General features: G+C 41.2%; 1 protein-coding gene across 7 annotated transcripts in view; it reads right to left on the bottom strand.

Annotated features, from left to right (window-relative positions):
* Window positions 1-20,092, bottom strand: part of ARHGAP26 (Rho GTPase activating protein 26) — a 663,940-nt gene that overhangs the window by 280,723 nt on the left and 363,125 nt on the right. For all 7 annotated transcript variants that reach the window (XM_065918816.1, XM_065918817.1, XM_065918815.1 and 4 more), the window contains one exon: window positions 15,960-16,054. In XM_065918816.1, the coding sequence (XP_065774888.1) occupies window positions 15,960-16,054 (95 nt within the window). The remainder of the gene's footprint in view (window positions 1-15,959; window positions 16,055-20,092) is intronic.

Genomic DNA, 20,092 nt, shown 5'->3' with positions numbered 1-20,092 from the left:
GTTCTCAAAGATGGAAGCATGGAGGCTTACCTGGTGGCTCAGAGGTAAAGAATCTGCCTACAAATGCAGGAGACATGGGTTGTATCTCTGATCCGGAAAGATCCCATATGCCATGCAGCAACTGAGGCCACGCACCACAACTATGAGCCTGTGCTCTAGAACCAGTGAGCTGCCACTACCGAGCCCACATGCAACAACTACTGAAGCCTGCGTGCCTAGAGACTGTGCTCAGTAACAAGAGAAGCCACCACAATGAGGAGCCCATGCATTGCAACTAGAGAGCAGCCCCACTCTGCAACCAGAGAAAAGCCCACACAGCAATGGAGACCCAGTGTACGCACATGCGCGCACGCGCGCACACACACACACACACACACACACACAAACACACACACACCCCATATCTAAGAGAGGCTGGGAATGAGGGGCACTGAGGAGGGAGTGTGAGTGTGGGAGGTGGTGAACGAGAGGGTGGGGGCAGGGAGAGGAAAAAAGACCAGGAGGGAGTAGCAGCGGTGGGAGAAGGGGGTGTGTGTAGGTGGCTGGGGGTAAGCAGGTGGATGACAGGTGATGGGACAGAGGGCGGTCACTCTCGTGAAGCTCACACTGGGTGCTAGTACCTAGACCCAATGACTCAAAAGGGACAGTGATACCCTGCACAGGCCAGGGAACTCCTCCTCCTTGTCCCACCATTGTCAGCCCATCTAGTGTGCCTGACCTGCTGGGTATCTGCAGCCTGCTGGCAGCTGCGGCCCTGTGGCTGGGGGCTTGGTGGACTGATTCTACTCCCAGTTTAAAGCCACATACAAACCTTTAATAGCTTTGAGATGAAAAGTCTACGAAAAGTCTCTCCAGTCCCTGAGCCTGAAACTCTTTTTTGAGTGTTGCTCTCAGTGTTGTTGTGCCTAGACATCAGCCATCCCCTTAGTACAGAGGTACCCAGCCCAGCCCTGTCTCACTCAACCTGAACTTCTGTGCTGTGCCTGAGAACTTGAATTTTAACCATCTTCTCAGGTGATCCTGAGGCACAGTTAGCTCTGAAGTCCCTCTGCCCACCCAGACACCCCGTTTTTCCTTCATGTTCTCCCCACACTGGAGAGCAAAGACAGCCTACTCTCCACACTGGGGTAAAGCTACTCTCTACAACCAAAGTGTCTCAGTTCATTTCCTGCTAGGTGTTCATCAGCAAACAGTGAAACCACAATAGCTTCCTAGCAGACCAAGATGTCAGGGACCTCACAGATGTCACATCAACTTCATGGCAAACAGTGTGAAATTTCCACCCAGTCACAAAGAGGAAGTTCAAACAAACTCAGAGGCTATTAAGGGTGGGCCACTTGGCATTAGTAACCAGGAAAGTCAACAGGATTTGTTTTTATTTCACGAAGAAATATCAAAAGATAAATTCTTTTCCACGTGTGATCTTATTCTCCTATTTTGGTTTTTTTTTTTTGGAGGGATGGGGTGATAGAGAACTGAATAGATGTAACACACTTGATACTAGTCCTATCACCCCAAGTTCAGAAAACTTTCTCTCAGCCTCATGTATGTTAACATCTGGATCATAGTATTATACTATCGTTTCCAGACATCTAGAAAACACTCACTTGGCTTCAAGTTTTCTTTTCCCTTATTACAATTTAAACCACATAAATCTCTTATGTCTGTAATTCTTAGAACCAAGGTAAATGGGTCAACTTTATTTTGGAATCAAGTAGTCACTTCCTTTCCATATTCTATGCCCCTGCTAGCCACCATCCCTCAAAACCAAAGAAACTGAGCAAAACTCTCAATGACCTTACACATTCCATGTCAGTCCCTATAAGACAGTACACTTTCATTCAGGTATCAATTTAGTTCATGTGTGAAATGCATCTGGCTTTTCATAACAAAAGTGGAAAGACAAAGAGGGAAAGAGACAGAGGACTCATGAGGTAGGAGTGTTGAATGAGGGAAAAAAAAAATATGACACAATAAAAGGAAAACCCAATAAATGATCAGAGCTCTTTTCAGCTCTGCAAATAACTGTGGTCCTCAGAAACAGAGAACAAACTAGTAGGTACCAGAGGGGAGAAGAGTGAGAGGAGGGACAAAACAGGTGAAGGGAATCAAGATGTACAAGTGACCAAATAAGTCATAGAGATGTTATATATAGCACCAGGAATATAGTCAATATTTCATAATAACTTTGTATGGTGTGTAGCCTATAAAAAAATCACTGTGTTGTACACCTGAAACTAATATTTTAAGTCAATTATACAACAATTAAAAAAAAGAATTGTGACCCCCATCAAACAATAATAATAAAACTACAATAATAATAACCCAACTCTGTGTGCCAGATAGTGTGTTAAGCACTACACAGTAATTAATTCATTTCATCTTCACAACTACATCATGAGGGAGGGATATTCTCATTATCCCATTTAGCAGCTGAGAAAACCAAGGCACAAATAGGTTAAGCATTTTGTCCCCAGTTACAGAGCCAGGAACCAAACCACACAGTCTAATGCTTTGCCCTCAAGCACAAAGCTGTGGGAAACATGTAGATCCTGCAGCTCCCAGAGAGCTTCCGTTGGCCATCAGAGGGGACTAAACCCTCCTGCAAGGCCTTTAGTGAGCTCCTGCCTAGGATCAAATGAGGTCGAATGATTAAGAGTTCTGTGAAACCTAAAGTGCTTTATATATGAGGGCCCAGAACACCACTCTAGGCAAACAGTCAGTTCAAAAACAGGAATCCAATAATGACCAGTGTGACTGTGGTTTACATTCTATAGCAGTGGGTCTCCACGTTTTTTTCTGCCTAAAAATATCCAAGAGATGGAAAGGCAATAAGTTTCATGTTTTGCAGAAGAACACAAAAAGCACTAATCATAAAAAATAAGGATAAATTTGAACTTCACCAAAATAAAAGAACGTCCAGTTATCAAAAGATACTAAGAGAGTCAAAAGATACTACTAGGAGAGTAAGAGGTGTTTGTAATTTTTCTCTCTAATGAGACAAACATCGAGAATATGCAAACAATGTCAACAAATAAGAAAAAAAAAAGAACAACCCAATTAATAAAATGGATGAAAGACCTTCATAAAACAAGACACACAAATGGCCACAAACATAAGAAACAGAAGGGAACGTGATGACATATCAGGGAAATGCAATTAAGACCACAATGAAATAAACACCCTTCTGAATGGAAAGCATTCAAAAGACCACCAATAACAAGCACTGGCAAAAATGCAGAATTCCTGGAACTCTGCACTGGAACATACACTGCTGGTGGGAGAGTAAAGTGATAAAACCACTTTGGAAATATCTATTAAAATTAAATCTATGCCTTATGATCTAGCAATTCTTCCTCTAGACATATACCCAAAAGAAATGAGCACATGTCTACCAAAAAATACACTTAAGAATACTCAGGTTTATTCATAATGGCCAGGTTTTGCAAAGAAGACAAATATCCATTCACAAGACAATAAGCTGTTGCATATTTAAAACAACGGAACACCACAAACAAAAACATGAATAAATCTCATAGAAATAATAACGAGGGAAAGAAGCCAGATGCAAAAGACTACCAACAGTGGGATTTCATTTATAGAATGTTTAAATTCTTGCAAAAGTCATCTGTGCTGATAGAAACCAGAACAGTGATTTTGTCTTGGAAAAGAAATATGGGCAATAATTGGGAAGGTGCCCAAGAAAATCTGCCAGAGTGACAGAAATGTTCTATAACTTGACCTAGGTCGTCACACAGGTATGTGGGAGGATGTGTCTGTGTGTGCACAGTCATTAAGATATAGACTTAAGATTTACGCATTTTATTAATCAATAAAAAAATGTTTTTAAATACTCATGATATACCACCTATCATCTAAGCTTACTTGTCGTTCTGACTTTAGTGCTTCCTGGCAGACAAGTAACTGAATGACTCTATGTTATTCTTTAAAAAGCAGACAATAAGAGTACCTACCTCATGGGGTAGTTGTGAAGGCTAAGTGAACTATGTATAAGGCATTTCAAAATGTCAGACACAAAATAAGTGCTCCAAAAATTAGTTGTTATCACAGGAGCAAATGAGCAGCAGGTCAGTGAAGGGAAGAGATGACAAGTGTTGGGTAGTGTCCAAATTATGGAAGGAGAAGGGCAGATTAAAAAGGGAAAGAAAGAGTCACAGGTGCTTCTGACACACAAGATCCCCACCCCCCAAACACTGTCACACACCACTGAAAAATCACACCTCTACCACAAAGCAAGCCAGGCCAAGGGCTGACATACAGTCTCTGAGATCATGGCCATTTCCTTTTTCCTCCTGAGTAAAACATCAAAGTGGCCTACTTCCCCCTTTTGGAATTAATGTCTGATCATTGATAAGGGGTCTTCAGCAAATCCTAGAAAACCTGCCAGAGTGTTCCCACTACCCACCGAAGGAGAGAAGGAACAAATGAATTACAATCCTTTCTAGAGCTCAATCCTAAAATTCTACTTCAAATAGAGTACCTCCTGTTCACTCTGAACAAGTCCTTGGTTGGTGCTCTACCTGGATCCTCTTGAGACGCATGAATAAGGATCTGCAATTTTCTAAGCACCTTGCCTCTCACACTACTGGGGTGATGCAGAAAACAGTTATTCACCTATCAAAAGGCAAACTGCTACCCACCACCTTATCTCCTTTCAACTCTAGTCTCCACAAAGGGTTCACATAAAGTAATATATGATTTATTAGCACATCCAGGAACCTGGGACCACTCATGTCAGCTCACAGCTTTCTCACCAGCCAGGAGCAAGCAGAATCACAACCAGCCCTGATTCCAGGGTTGCTTGACAGCCCTCCTACTCTAATCTTATTACTGAATCTGAGTCAACAATGGTGATCTCAATGGCTTGGCAATTCACCCACTTCCTACTGGACCAGGAAATGCTATTACTAACTGACTCCACCCCGCTGAAACACACTCAGAATCTAAGAGTACTTTTCTTCTATACTGACCTCCAAAGATCTAGGGCTTGCTCATTCATAGCACGGTAAATCTTCTGCTGGCAAGAGTTCATTCCCCAGGTTCTATTCACAGTACTGCACATATAAGGGTTAAATTCCGAGTAAAAGAAGGACTGCAGCATCCACAGAAACGCGTTCTCACAGCCTGTGCACAAAACCTGCCTCACTGTTCTTAGATAGGAAGACAGAGGAAAATGATGAAAGTCTAGAGAATAGGTTGCCAGCCACAGGTAAAGAGACACACATGAGTGCCAAAGGAAGTGGCCCTTTGCTTTTAAAGTGCTACTGGCAAAACTGATCCTTAACTGTTCCTTGGCAATTACAAGCAGGCAAGGTTTCAGCAGATCTTCATGTTACCAAACAAATGGCAGATCTTCAGTACACAAACCTATGGACAAAGCAGAATAATCCTGGAGAATGACATCTCTTCCGTGTATATGTGAGATTACAGAGTCAAATATCTACAGAGACCAGGCAAGTAAGCAAAATGAGGAAAACTGGATAAGATTCTTCCCTGCCCCAAGGAAAATAGGTGTGGTCTCATTTACCTTAAAATGTGCAGCTCATTATTTTTTCTTTTGCACTTTTGCTTTCTGATAAAGTCACAGAAACAAAAGGGGTTTTCTTCTATGGGAAAAACAACAGTACAAATGGAAGGCAAAATGGCAGCTGTCCCCTGTCATCATGGTGGGGGACATCAGGGCATGGTTGAGATCGTCGCAAAGTAGAAAGCACATGCCCCACCTAAAGGAGGCATCTGCCATTCAGCTCGATAGACAGCTGGCACGTGGGAAGTCAGGGTCAGTGTTTACAGATCTTCCCCATTTTAAAACGCTGCCTCAAACACTATTTAAGCCAAACTGAGCATCTATAGACTGCCAGGCTACGATGCCGGGGTCTGTGTTGGTCCTTCTCTGCCTCTCCCTACCTGAGTTCCATCCCAAGGTACCACCACATGTTACAATGTCATCTGGTGCACTGGGACTAACAACGATGCTAGTCTGCATTCTTGATGTGCCTCACTGTCCAACTGAGCAGTCTTTCCAGTTCATTAATGAAAGGGGAACTTGGGATACTTGCCCATTTTTTTCCAATATTGAGGACTCAGGGTCATTACAGAAGGGCAACATTCATCTCCTATATTCATCTACCATTCAGAAACTTATGAATCTGTACAATTTGCATGTTCTGAGATAAATAACCATTGGCGGTCCTTGTGCATTACATATGCTTGCACATGAGAAAAATACACATGCCACAGTAACCTGCAGTGGGCTACAGGTGAGAAAAAGACAGACCTGAGAGAGAAAACAGACATTGCAAACAGTGGCCCACCAACTGCAGCTAAGGCTTATTGAGTGTTTATTATGGGTCAAGCACTGGGCTAAGGATGTGGCTAGCATTATCATTTGTTCCTCGCAATGAAGTAGGTACTTTCATTATACTTCTTTTAAAAAACTGAGGCTCAGAAATGACTTGCACAATCTTCAACTGGTAGGCAACAGCAAAGCCTCAACTGGAACCCACTCTGCCTGACTCTAAAGCAAGGCCCATACGCTAAGCACAACACCATACTGCCCACACCCCAAGCAGGGAGCATCTGTGCCCTGGGACCCAAGGTGACCATTTCCTTACAAGGATGGAGGGAAGAGGGAGAAGGCACTTCTTTCTTTCTCTCTCTCTCTGGAGAAAGGCAACGGGAGAAGGAGGAAAGGACTTCCTCTACACCCCCCCACCCCCTCACACACAAATACACATACAGCCCTTGAGAAATTTTCAGAAGCAGGCTTCTAATCAATTATTTAGAAAGGATATGATCCTAATGAGTGAATGAATCATAACCTCCTATAGCCTATAGCACTGAGCTCCTGGGAGGAGAGGTCCTAAAATAATCATGACTATAGCAAAGATAACAGTCTAAAGAGGAATACTGCTAATCGCTTCAGATAATTTCCTTACATTTTTACTTTAAAGGAGAATGAAGTCATGAAACATCAGGAAGCCCAGACAGAGACATCTTTGGCACAGTAAGTTACATGGTCTTTAATGAAACATACTGACTGAGTGCCAGTTATGCACCACAGGCACCAAGGACCGAACAGTAAGCAGATTTCAACAGACACCACCATAAGAAAGCATTATGCATCGCCAGGACGAGTAACCCTCGGGGGGAATGCAAACACTTGTTATTTTGATAACAACCTATGAAAAAATATTCTAATTCTAAAAATCTTCTAGGTCATTTACCAATCCTTCTTAGTATTCTATCTCATGATGAACAGACATGCAGGTAAGTGGAGTTTACACATTGAATTGTCTCCTTTCTTCAGACTCATATAATAGCAAAATTTTGGTTTTGATTTTTAAAAACTAAACTAATTTTATACCTAGAAATTAGCAAATAAACTGGTATATTCAATCAATAAAATTCCAAATTTCACAATGTAGACCAAAGAACAGAAACAGGATTAAGTAATAGAAATAAAATAAATATGGTTGCCTTATTTCACACCACAGTCCATTAACCAGCACATCCCACTCTTACTTAAACCAGAATCAAACAGCAAATATTCTCTCATTTAACCATTTAACTTTTTAAAAAGGAAAAGAAAAAAAAATCCAGCAATTTAAAAAATACACGAAGACTAAAGATTCTAAGAACTTCTCAACTAGCTTATTTTATGGAACCGTCAAGGAGCAATTCAGAAACTACAAAATTTCTCCCCACTCTACCCCCACCCAAATCATGGAAGTCAGAGCAGGAGAACACCCTGAGGAAGGAAAAAGCCATTTCCTCCCCAAAATGTCAACGGCATTGAGACCAGCACTCTAACCAACCAGCAGGAAGGCAAAATCAAATATTATTGAAACAAGGGGTGAGAAGGGGAGGGGAGGGGAAGTTTGAAACCAGGAAAAATGGATTCATCTGCTGCAGAAGATAAAGGCAGACTGCACCAAGAGGGAAAAGCAGAAATGCCGGGTTCTCAGCACACACTGGACAGTCCCAATCACTCGTCTGTTTTTATCACCAGCCTCGAATAAGCTGTCCCTGAGGCAAAGAGCCTGACACTTGAGAAAGTACTTCTTTACCGTACTTCAGAAAGTACGGTAAAATGCAATGTTTAAACAGAGGCTGCACTAACTGAGGATGCTTGCTTCTGCAGGAAAGTGGGTATGAAGTGATCCATCATAGAAGGGTGGGAAGGAAGGAATTTCTAGGGAAAGAATGAGTCATTTAGAATGCCTTTCCTTTAAGAGGTAATATTCACATGATGGTTTCTTCTACAGAAACACACGTCACACACACCACTGACTACTAAATGTCAGTGTAGTAAGGACAGCTAATTTTCCACTAGACCAGCTAACAGTTATAATACGTATACAACACTGCCATCTAGAGGCTGAGCACTGAAACAGAGTTTGTTACATAAGATGATCCTTTTTGGAAAACAGTCTTAAACACGCAAAACATCACAAAGACACACAAACAAATGCATGCACACACACCACATACCAAACTAGAAGAGTATTATTTTAACTTAAAAGTAGTATGCTATGGTTTCCTTTTGAGAGCATAAATTGGAAGGAGAGGCTTAAACCTTTTATCTTGTATAGAAAATATATATAAATAATAGATTATCACATATGGTTTGAAAAAAGATTCTTCCTCCTGTACACATATACCCTTAAAGCACCTGTATTCACTCTCAACTTATAGATGACTTGAAAAGTCACAACACTAGGGAAAAGGTGTGCCATCAAAATGAAACAGGCTCAAAGAAATTCCTTCCAACACTAAGGTACACAGTAAGAACAATGAAGTCCCAGGTTTTAGGATAGAGAGCAAACTTCAAAGAAAGAACCTCTTCCAACCAAGAACTACATCAGGGAAGAATATTACAGTATTCCATTTTCAAAATAATCTTGCAAGGTAGGTATGATTAGCCCCATCTTACAGAAGTGGTTAATCCACCGGTCCAGATTCACACAGCCAGTAAGAGGCAGATCCCAAATTCAAACTGAGGGCTGCTTCGACCTTTTACCTGCATCATGCAGCCTTCTATAAAAATATACTAAGGGTGGTGACTCATTGGAGGGTTGGGGTAGATTATTCAGATCTTCCATTAATCTTTCTAGCTGTCACTATTCTTTCTTTAACCAATTTCCCATTTTTCTGGCTTTTTGTCCTACCTATGTAGAAATGGAGATTATGTTTAAACGTGCCCAAGCTTCAGTTTAAATATCAACTAACATGATTCAGTTCCCATAATCTCTTACACAGTAATTCACCAAAGTCCCAAAGGAAAGAATAAAATAATCTAACTCAGAAAGTGCATTACTATAAAAAACAAAATTGAACTACAAGCACACAGTACTGTACTAAAAACTGAATGAAGTAATGTTATTCTGCCTCTGGGAGCAAATTACCTGAGACAGATATTTAGAATTGAACAGGGTTATATAAAACATAACTAATTGAACAACTAACCAATACAAAGGAAAGCCCGTACGATGTGCAAACACCCCGTACATGGTGGGTCATGAAGATAGAGTTCACAGTGGTTGTGACATGCCAGGCTAGGACTGGTTCACAGGAAAGCTGTCTCTCTCTCCCTATTCATGAAAGCTCACAGAAGGAGGACTTTGAATGTGGTTTGCAAGAAAAATCAGATGATGACTCTTAAGAAGGAAAGTCCAATAGATTCACACTGTTTCATTAAACTTTGTATCTCCAAGGTCAGTACAGTCTCCGGCCATTAGTTATGGCTAACAAATTAGGAAGGGGAGAGGGAGAATAGAGGAAATGAAAATTCAAAGCATTCTAATTATGCCATCACTCTCTGTAAGACTGGAAAGATGAAGTCCCCCTGTGAGTTACACTTTCCTCATAGCATTTTGATCCTCCAAGTCTGCTGAATACTCAATATACTGGTGTTTATACCTCCAGTTGCATGAATGTGTTTGCCATTCTACAATCAATGCTAAGTAAGACCCATGAAGGCAAGGACTATGCTTGTCTTGGTCCCCATGACACCCCTAGCATCAAGTAACCTTGTGATCCTAATAAGTCCTCCTGCTCTGCCCACCTCTGGAGAGTACCAAAGGTGGGAATGCGGCATGCAACACTCCACACAATATCTTCAAATGTATGGACTTCTGTTCGGGTGAGCTAGTCCTGGAAAACATAAAGCATTCTAATTGTTTCCTTTCCTCCAAGTATAAACACCACTCCTCAAGAGACTACACTGATTCAGTGCATCAAAAGGAAGTCTTTTGTTTCGATTATTTTCCATATGGTTTATGGCTCCTCCTGGAAAACATTTGTGAGAAAATACCCACGTGTCACATACACTTGTGAGACATCTCTTTAAAATAAACAAATGCAGAGATGCTGAGAGATGACTACCACCATGATTCTTCAGCTTAAACAAGTATTTTCCCTACATCTGCTTATTAATTTCCATAAGATGCTGCATGGTAGAGTTAATTATTCAAAGTGACTAAAGACAGACAATGGCAAGTATCACATGCCACTACCCCTAACAGCTGCTTTTAGATGAACTCTCATTTTTCACTCAGGAATTTTACATTAAACTCACTCAAAAAGAGTTAACACAATTCAAAGAAAAAAAAAATCTATTTTTTATTATATTAACCAATGTAACATATAAACTTTCAAATGTTCAGTTCTACAGCAAGGTAATACAAAGGCACCAAAGAATGCTTCTTTATTAAGGTATAAGAAATAATGATTTTTCAAATACTAAGGAAGATAATGTATGTCAAAGGGTGGCTTTGTGAAGTGGGGCTCCTTATCAATGGGATTATTCAAGGAATGTGTACTGGGCCACCCATCTAAAAGGTTGCGGGGGCCTTTCATGGCTGCTTCCTTGAGAGAATCCCTTTTATCCAATACTGTATTGGTTTGCTCCGGCCGCTATAACAAAGACCCCCAAAGTGAGTGACATGAATAACAGAAATGTATTATCTCACGGAGGCTAGAGGCTAGAAGCTCGAGACCAAAGTGTCAGCAAGTGGGTTCCTTTTGCGGTATGTAAAGGAGAAGCTTTTCCATGCCTTTCTCCTAGCTGCTGGTGGTCTGCTAGGAATCTCTGGCATTCCCTGGCTCGAAGAGACATCACCCTGATCTCTGCCTTCATGTTCACAAGGCATTCTCCCTGTGTACATATCTGGCTCTGTGTCCCCTTTCTATCAGGACACTAGTCAGACTGAATTAGAGCCCACCCTAATCTAATCACCTCATTCTAACTTGACTACCTCTACAAATACTCTGTCTCCAAACAATTTTTGTTGTCAGGCACTGGAGATCAGAATTTTAGCATTATGAAGTTGTGAGGGTAATACAACCTAACCCATAACAAGTACCTCCTGGGAAAAGAAAATATTCTCTTCAGAGCAAGTTGTAGTAACACCCACAACTACTACAAGCCACACAGATTCTTAGATGTAAGAATTAAAAGCAGCTTTCTGAAACGTATTCACAGTATTAAGGAGGATCTTTGACACAAAAAGTTCAAGAGGTATAAATCTAAATCCCTAAACTCTGAATTAATCCTCAATTTCATTTCCAACTCATTCATGGGTCAGAGTTACAACAGTTCTTCCTAGAGGACAGAAATGTCAGGGATTAATCCCTTTTCGGCAGAATCTGAGGATTAACAAATTGGCAGCAATGCACTGGGATACAGTGAAAACAATCTACTGACAAATGGCACCGGTGCTTTGGTTTCTTACTCATGCCAGTCTCCTTAGATGAACAGAAATGTAAATCATCAGGAATAAAAGGCAAAAGAGTACAAAAGGTAAAAAGTGTACAAAAAACACACAGCATTCATGGAACACCTACTATGTGCCTCTTTAAACTGTTAGCCATGTGAGGACTTCTGAAGAGTACAGGGTAGGAAATACAGGAACAGAAGTGTGTTTGCTGCTTTTGTTCAACCACCATTAGTTTACACACCAAGCGCCAACGATGAGAATGAGAAAGCACTCCTCAGATTTCACAGGCGGCAAGGTGACTGCTCAGCAGCGGCCCCAAGACCCAAGGACAGACAGCACTGGGCTCATCACTCGAAAACGCTTCTAAGACAGTTCAACTAACTCCCACCTGAACCTTGGGTAAGACTCACCCTCTAAACTGCAGATTCCTCCTCAGTAACATGAGACACTTGGAGCACAAGTCTCCCTAGGCTGGGTGAGGATTACATGAAATTACATGAACTGTTCGGCTTCCACAAAGTCCTCTCTAACTGCTGGTCTCCTCCATAGTTAACTAAAAAACTGGGTTTTATTGTGGGTTTTACTGTTGCTTTATTCCTACTACTCTATATCAGAGACTGGTGATCATCTTTTCTACTAGCTGTATTCTCCTCCATCAAGCTAAGAATTAAGCTCCTTAGTAAAGGAGCCTGAGTTTTTAACAAGGAAAATGCTTTGGTGCACTCTGAGAACACTATACTAGGATATGCCTGCTGTTTAATACACGAATTGTGAGCAAGAAGAGAGGACAACAGAAGACCTTATTCAAAAAGCAGATTTCAGGGTCCCTCTTGCATAAAGGCGGACTATGTAGGTCTGGAGCAGGAACAAGAAGCTGCAGTTCTCACAAGCACCCCTGTGGATGTTGAGAGTGGGTGGTTCTCATCACACAGTAAGAGACACTGGTATCTTCAATTCACAACACTGACCTCCTAGAACATCACTTCCTAAAGGTTACAGTTTCAACTACACAATGACATGAAATATCAGCACTGAGCCTAAGGGATAAAAGTATTCAATCTTCAAACTCCACAACTTCACATATTCTAAGTCAAATAAATCACACTTTCGCATGTATTAATATCTTCATAGAATAAAACATTAATAGCTACTACATAAATGTTAATTGGTGCTACATACTCTGGGAACATTCTAAAACTTCATGCTGTTAAATATAACCATTCCCTCTTTGACTTTCACATTTCCTAGGTGATAAACTTGCATTTCACCCCTTTGCTTCTCCAACTCAGCAGGCAGAAGCTAAGAAGTTTGTGGAAGGTTGCAAACACAGCAGGACAGCTAGCAACATCCGTGCCTTGCTAAAGCACACTGGTAGAAAAAGAGGGGTGCAGTTGTCTTCCAGAAAACAGGACTCTATGCAGAGTTCCCAGGGATGTCTCCCCTGAGCACATGGAAATGCCTTTCCTCTCACCTCAATTTCTTCCTGGACGTGGGAGGAAAATATAGAAAGATGCTCAAGAAAATAGTGCCAGTGGTAACCTCATCTTTGAGACCAAAGATGATAACCTGTATAGAAAATGGAAAGAAGGTGGTTCATGGATGTTCTGTGTTCTTTCAGGTGATGGCCAGTCAAGTGTGACCACAAGAGGAGACACAGAAGGGACTCAAGTAAACCAATTTTCTTATACTCAAGGGTGCTGGAAACAGGATGCCTGGAACACCACATAGACCACGTGGGAAAACACCAGCATCATTTAGGAGGCAGAAGTGGCTGGAGAGGAGAGTCCAGACCCTGACCTTTGTTAGAGTTTCTGCAGCAAAGGCAAGGCAGGGCCAGCCAGGTCAACTGTTTAGGACTGGCTAGTTTGAATAACTTCACAAGTGCTAAGCTGTGACAGCGGTCCCTGGGGGCCTGGTTCCTGGCGCTGGATGGTTCAGGCAGAGGAATATTGCCTCCTGGGGTACTGGGGCCAGTGGAGGCAGCATGGCTGTGGACCAGGAGTCCACATATCAGTGGTACTCCCCAGGTTCAGCCCTCAAATGACTCCAAAAACTGGCCAGCCCTGAACAGGGCAAGCTCTCCCCAGGCAGAACGGCATCACAATACACAGAACATTAAAAACACAAATAATACAACAGCTTATTAAGAGGAGATTCAGAAGCCTTATTCTGAACCACAGCTGAAACCTCTCCATGTCACGCCAAGGAAACCAGAGTCGATGACTTAAAAGAAATGGACTTCCCAAATACACTCAGTATGTTGAATGTGACACATTTGCTCTCGGCTTATAATTGGGACGTGCAAAGCTTTTCTGGCCTAACACAGGGGGAAGGTGGTAGGAAGTGTTGGCAAGGGTGGAAATGAGATAGAGGAACCATGGTGAGTTTTAATTGCCTAAAAAGCAACTCTTTACAACTTCTGGGAAACTTCTAAAGAAGAAAATGACTCATCTTCAGAAAGTGTCATTGACCTCATTTCCAAAATAACAAGAGCTGCAATGCAGGGCATGCCCTCCTTCAAAGAACCCTGCATATAGATGAACATCTCTGGGAACTATTCAGCTGACCAGCATCAAACAACTGGGCTCCATTTCCACACAAACACATCCACTAATCCATTTTTCATGGACATCAACAAATATGAATTCTTATAAATTCCAAACTTTAAGAGAAGAGAGATGCCTACAAGGGCTCAAAGCATCCAGACTTAGGATTTGCTTAAAGTCAAGAATAATCTCAGTTTGTGGTGCACTTTTCGCAATCTCCCTTTGCTACCCCAATTCAACCTACTCCTCCATACAGCCCTTCTCCATTCTCTTCCCCTCTCACAACCCACACACAGCAAACGACTAGGGTACTTGCTTTTCTTTACAAATTGTATTTCTTCCTCTGCACTCAGATGCTAGCTTTTGAAATATCAAGTGAGATAACCATGAGGGACATGCTAATTAATAACTAATAACAACTCACTGATGAACACTTATTATTTGCTAGTCTGCCAAGCAATTTATATGCCTTCTCTTCTTGAATCCTAACCATTCTAGGCACTAGGTACTATGACCATCTTCATTTTCCAGAGAAGGAAATCAAGGCCCCTCAAGATTAAGTGACTTGCCCAGAGTCATATGGCTATTAAGCAAAATTTTACTAAGTCAAAATTTAGATCTGAGTTTCCTGACTTGAGAGCCAAAAGTATAACAACTAGACTGCTAATAAGACATGGTTAGTTTCCACAAATGTCCAATTTAGACTACATGGGCATGCTCTCTCCACAGGCACACTATCAAGCCTCAGGGGCCACACTGCGGGGACATGTCACACCACAAGAAGGCATTTCACCCCTGGCAGCACATGGAGCAGCACACGCCAGGTGGTACCCTCGCTCCGGACCCTTTAGAGCTGTCACGAAGTGGCCACAGGTAGACGTCTCAGGGAAGGTAGAAATACTGGCCTGACAAAATGTGTGTAGCTTTTTCTTCTTTTTTTTAATAAAGGGGAGAAATTAAACAGCATGACAAGAGAATCATGCTGAGATCTAAGCATCTTTGTGCTAGCACTGCTGATCTTGAATAGACAGCTTAAATAAGCTTAACTCATGGCGTTCATTCAAAGAATTAACCTGTTGCCAAGTAAAGTGTCTCAAAGAACTGGAATGCTGTCAAACCAGCTTAACACCATGAAATGGTACAACTTAATGAGATTCTATAAATCTCGAGGAACACAACACAGAGCTCCCTCTCCAAAGACTGATTTCACAAGTGGTGTGTTTTCTTTCTTGGGTGCATACACACAATGGTAGGCGAAATGCTGTAACTAAAAGCCCCTTTTTGAAATGAGTAGAACTTCTACTTTTCCCTTTACCTAACTCATTTTGAATCATTTCATAAAAATTTTTAAGTAAAAAATCTCAAATAGCTGATACAATTGTGCTAAATAGATTTTTTTTAACATAAATTCACCCTCCTGAGACCTAATACACATTCCCAAGAAGGAAGCCCTGACATTAAAAGAAAACCAACCAGGGCCTCAGTGCCGAATGTAAAGTACGGGGGTTGCTACACAGATTCCTGCAAACGAGCAATTGGCCTCTACTCTAAACGAAGGAATGGAGAAGGGAAAGAGGGGATAAAAAAACAGAATGTTATGACTGGATGGGAAAGGTAAGAAATTAAAATTCAGCAATATTTGTTTCTAAGAAAAAGTGTGACAGCTGCTCACCTGTCTACTGCTTCCACGTCAAAGCAAAACCTCTTCTCAATGGAGTCTGTTTTCCGCCGTGTGCAGGATTTGAGGGTGACTGATTCATCTTCTCCCTGTTGCAAAGACACAGACAGTCAAAATGAGGCCAGAACTCGGGCCAAGCTCCTCTCCTGGACAAAAATGCCACATAAACAGGAATGATCATTTCATCTTCTAAGACCTAAGTATTCAGGACCACAGGAGGTTGGTCACCAACTTCCTCAGGCCAAAGCCTCATGCAGATAAAATCTGTGAGCCATGTTCTACTTGGAGCCCAGCATCCTAGTATTGATAGATCATGATAGTATAGCAGCAACACATGCTAGATTAAACTCTTGTTGGTATTGTTTTAAATAAGTTTAAACTGCAGGTTTGATAAGAGTTGAAACAAGACGACCTTGAGGTCCTCCTTCCAATTCTGAGCTTCTTTGATCTTGGTTCAATGGTCACTTCTCAGGAAAACATTCCTGCACCAGGTCAAATACACCAGACATGCTCACATAACACCATGTATCCCCCTCCTTCTCTCATAGCACTGATCACAGCTGAGATCTGCTGCTGCCCTAAGGGATGATGCAAATAATGTCTCTCTCCTCATTAGGCTGCAAGCTCCCTGAGGGCACGTACCTAAGTCTGTTTTTTGCTTGCCCATGGGTCCCTAGAGACCAAACAGTCCCTGGAACAGAGTAGGTGTGCAATGAATGTGTTTTAACAGCTTTTTGAGTATATATATATATATATATATATATATATATATATATATATATATATATATATATTTAAAGTATGTACTTTCTTATTGAAGTATAGTTGATTCACAATGTTGTGTTAATTTTTGCTGTCCAGCAAAGTCACTCAGTTATTTGCATACATATTCTTTCTCAGTTCTTTTCCATTATGGTTTATCACAGGATACTGACTATAGATCCCTGTGCTATACAATAGGACCTTGTTGTTTATCCATCCTATCACTCAGTCGGGTCTGACTCATTGTGATCCTATGGACAGTAGCCCTCCAGGCTCCTCTGTCCATGGAATTCTCTAGGCAAGATACTGGAATGGGTAGCCATTCCCTTCTCCAGGGGACCTTGAGTATAATTTTTAATGTATAATATACTGCATATGTTTAAGCAAACAACTTATGAGTTTTGACATCTGTATACATCCATGAAATCATCAACACAATCAAGGTAATGAACATTTCCATCAGTCCCCCCACAAGTTTCCTCGTGAGTCCCTCTGTAATCCATCAGCCCTCCATGCAGTCCATTCCCAGGCAAACACTGAATCTGCTCTGTCACTACAAATTAGTTTGAATGCTCTGTAACTTTATACAAATGGAATGCCCTTTTATGCCAGACTTCTTTCACTCAACATAATTCATTTACTGTTCACTCACACTGTGCGAATCAAGGGTTTATTTCTTTTTGCAAATGATATGATCAACAAGGGGGTAATACCCAAAATATATAAACAACTCATACAATTCAACAACAACAAAAAAGCTAACACCTCAACTTAAAAATGGGGAGAAGAGTTAAACAGATATTTTTCCAAATAGGAAATGCAGATGGCCAACAGGCACATGAAAAGCTGCTAAACATCACTAAACATCAGAGAAACACAAGTCAAAATCACAATGAGATATCATCCTACTCCTAGCAAAAATGGCTATTATCAAAAAGCCCACAAATAACAAATGTCAGTGAGGATGCAGAGAAAAGGGAACCCTTGTACACTGTTGGTGGGAATGTAAATCGGTGTAGCCACTGTGGAATACAGTATGGAGGTTTTTCAACCAAAAGAAAACAAAAACACTAATTCACAAAGATACACATACTCCAATGTTCATAGAAGCATTATTTACAATTGTCAAGATATGAAAGCAACCTAAGTGTCCATCAACAGATGAATGGATAAAGAAGTGGTATAGGGCTTCCCTGGCAGTTCAGTGGTTGAGAATCCGCCTCGCAATGTAGGGGACACCGGTTTGGTCCCTGGTCAGGGTAGACCCCTCCTGCTGTGGAGCAGCTAAGCCCACGCGCCACAGCTACTAAGCCAGGGTTCTAGAGCCCACGAGCCACAACTACTGAAGCCTGCACTCCTAGAGCCCGTGCACCAAAACAAGAGACGCCACCACTACCGCAACTAGAGAGTAGTCCCCACTCCTTACAACTAGAGAAAGCCTGCGCACAGCAACAAAGACCCACTGTAGCCAAAAGAAACCATATATGCATCCATTTTTAAAAAACAGAAGTGGTGTGTGTGTGCGTGACACACACACAGACACACACACATACAACAGAGTACCACTCAGCCATTAAAAGAGAATTAAACTCTGCCATTTGCGACAACATGGATGAAGTGAAGAGTATTACGCTTAATAACGTAAATCAGAGAAAGACAAATATAGTATAATATCACTTATCTGTGAAATCTAAAAAGTGAAACACATGTGAATAGAACAAAAAAGAAACAGACTCACAGATATATAGAAAAAACCAGCGGTTATCAGTGGGAAGAGGGAAGGAGGGAGTAGCAAGATAGGGGTAAGGGATTAAGAGATACAAATTATTATGTATAAAATAAATAAGTTACAAGGATATACTGTACAGCACAGGGAATATAGTCAACATTTTATAATAACTATAAATGGAGTATAATTTTAAAAAATTGTGAATCACTGTTTTATATCTGAAACATAGGTAGTATTAGAAATCAACTATATCTCAATAAAAAATAAACATTAATATTAAAACAATGCAGGCAATTTTTAAAATCCATGATACAAAACAAAGGAGCTTTTTTCTTTCTACTATTAGGTAATATTCCATTGTACAAACGGAATGCAACAGTTTTGTCACACAGCACAGCACTAATTTACTGCTTAGAAACATAGAGGTTTCTCCTGATTTCTTCTCTTCCAGTCACATAAGAATTTTTTAGGGTTCCTTTTTCTCCTTATCTGCCAATGTTTCTTCCTAAACTAGGGGGAAATTAACAAACTTGCCTAGTCTGTTGAATAATAGGAAATGTGACTGCATATGGTAAAACTTAATCACCCACTAATATCAAAATAACATATAAAACACAGAAGACCTAGGAAGAGACCGTCTATATTCACAAGTCTTACGCTATTGTCTTCTACCGAATGGCAAAGATTAACTTCTCAGATTGAGAAATGCTCCTTCTGCAATGCGTAAATGTATGACCATAAACACACAAGCATATGTACTTCTGACCATGTTAATATCTAACTCTATTTCTGATTTAATGGTGTTGGACTGCTTCCCATTTTGAAAGTTTAGGGGGAGGGTGGTTTAGTCGCTAAGTTGTATCTGACTCTAGCGACCCCATGGACAGTAGCCTGCCAGGCTCCTCTGTCCATGGGATTCTCCAGGCAAGAATACTGGAGTGGGTTACCATTTCCTTCTCCAGGTTAGGGGGAGATGTCCCTGAGAAATAGGAGAAAACAGAGGATCTATACAAAACTGGCAAATATAAGCAGAAATAAGAGGAATATAAGAATCTGTTCCAAAAATGACCATAACACACCAGGAAAAATCTATAAAGACAATCTGTTCAAGTACTCATGGTTTTTAAAAATGGGGGCTAGAGATAACAATCATTTATACAAACAAATGAAGAGTTATAACCATGACAAACAACAAAAAAAGAAGCATGTTGTGCTACAAAAGCCTAAATTAAGGGGGTGTAACCTGGGCAAAAAGGTCAGCAAAGGCTTTCTTTAACTGAGACCAAAGGATTCATAAGAGGTAAAACCAAGAACACAGATCAGGGTGGAGAACAGCAGGTGAAGAGGGCCCCACAGCCAGGGTCCATGGAGCCCTGCAGGAACTGAAAGGAAGTCGGTGTGCCTGGAATCCAAGAGCAAGAGGGAAAGAGGACTGAGAAAGGGTCTGAGGAAGACAGGGACCTGATCATGCAGATTATGGTCTGTATCCTGCAAGCAGTGGGAACATAATGAAGGGTTTCAAGCCAGGGAAGGGACAGGGTCATCCCTGGGCTATTCCAGGGCTCCCGCAGAGAGGGGCCTCATCTCACAAGGTAGAACTCGGGTACTGTCTTTCACCACGCACAAGCCCAGTCTC

Source organism: Muntiacus reevesi, chromosome 1 (assembly GCF_963930625.1).
Source record: "Muntiacus reevesi chromosome 1, mMunRee1.1, whole genome shotgun sequence".
In the NCBI taxonomy this organism is placed as follows: domain Eukaryota; kingdom Metazoa; phylum Chordata; class Mammalia; order Artiodactyla; family Cervidae; genus Muntiacus; species Muntiacus reevesi.
The sequence above is the reverse complement of the archived record's forward strand: the minus strand, read 5'-3'. Positions and strand labels throughout refer to the sequence as shown.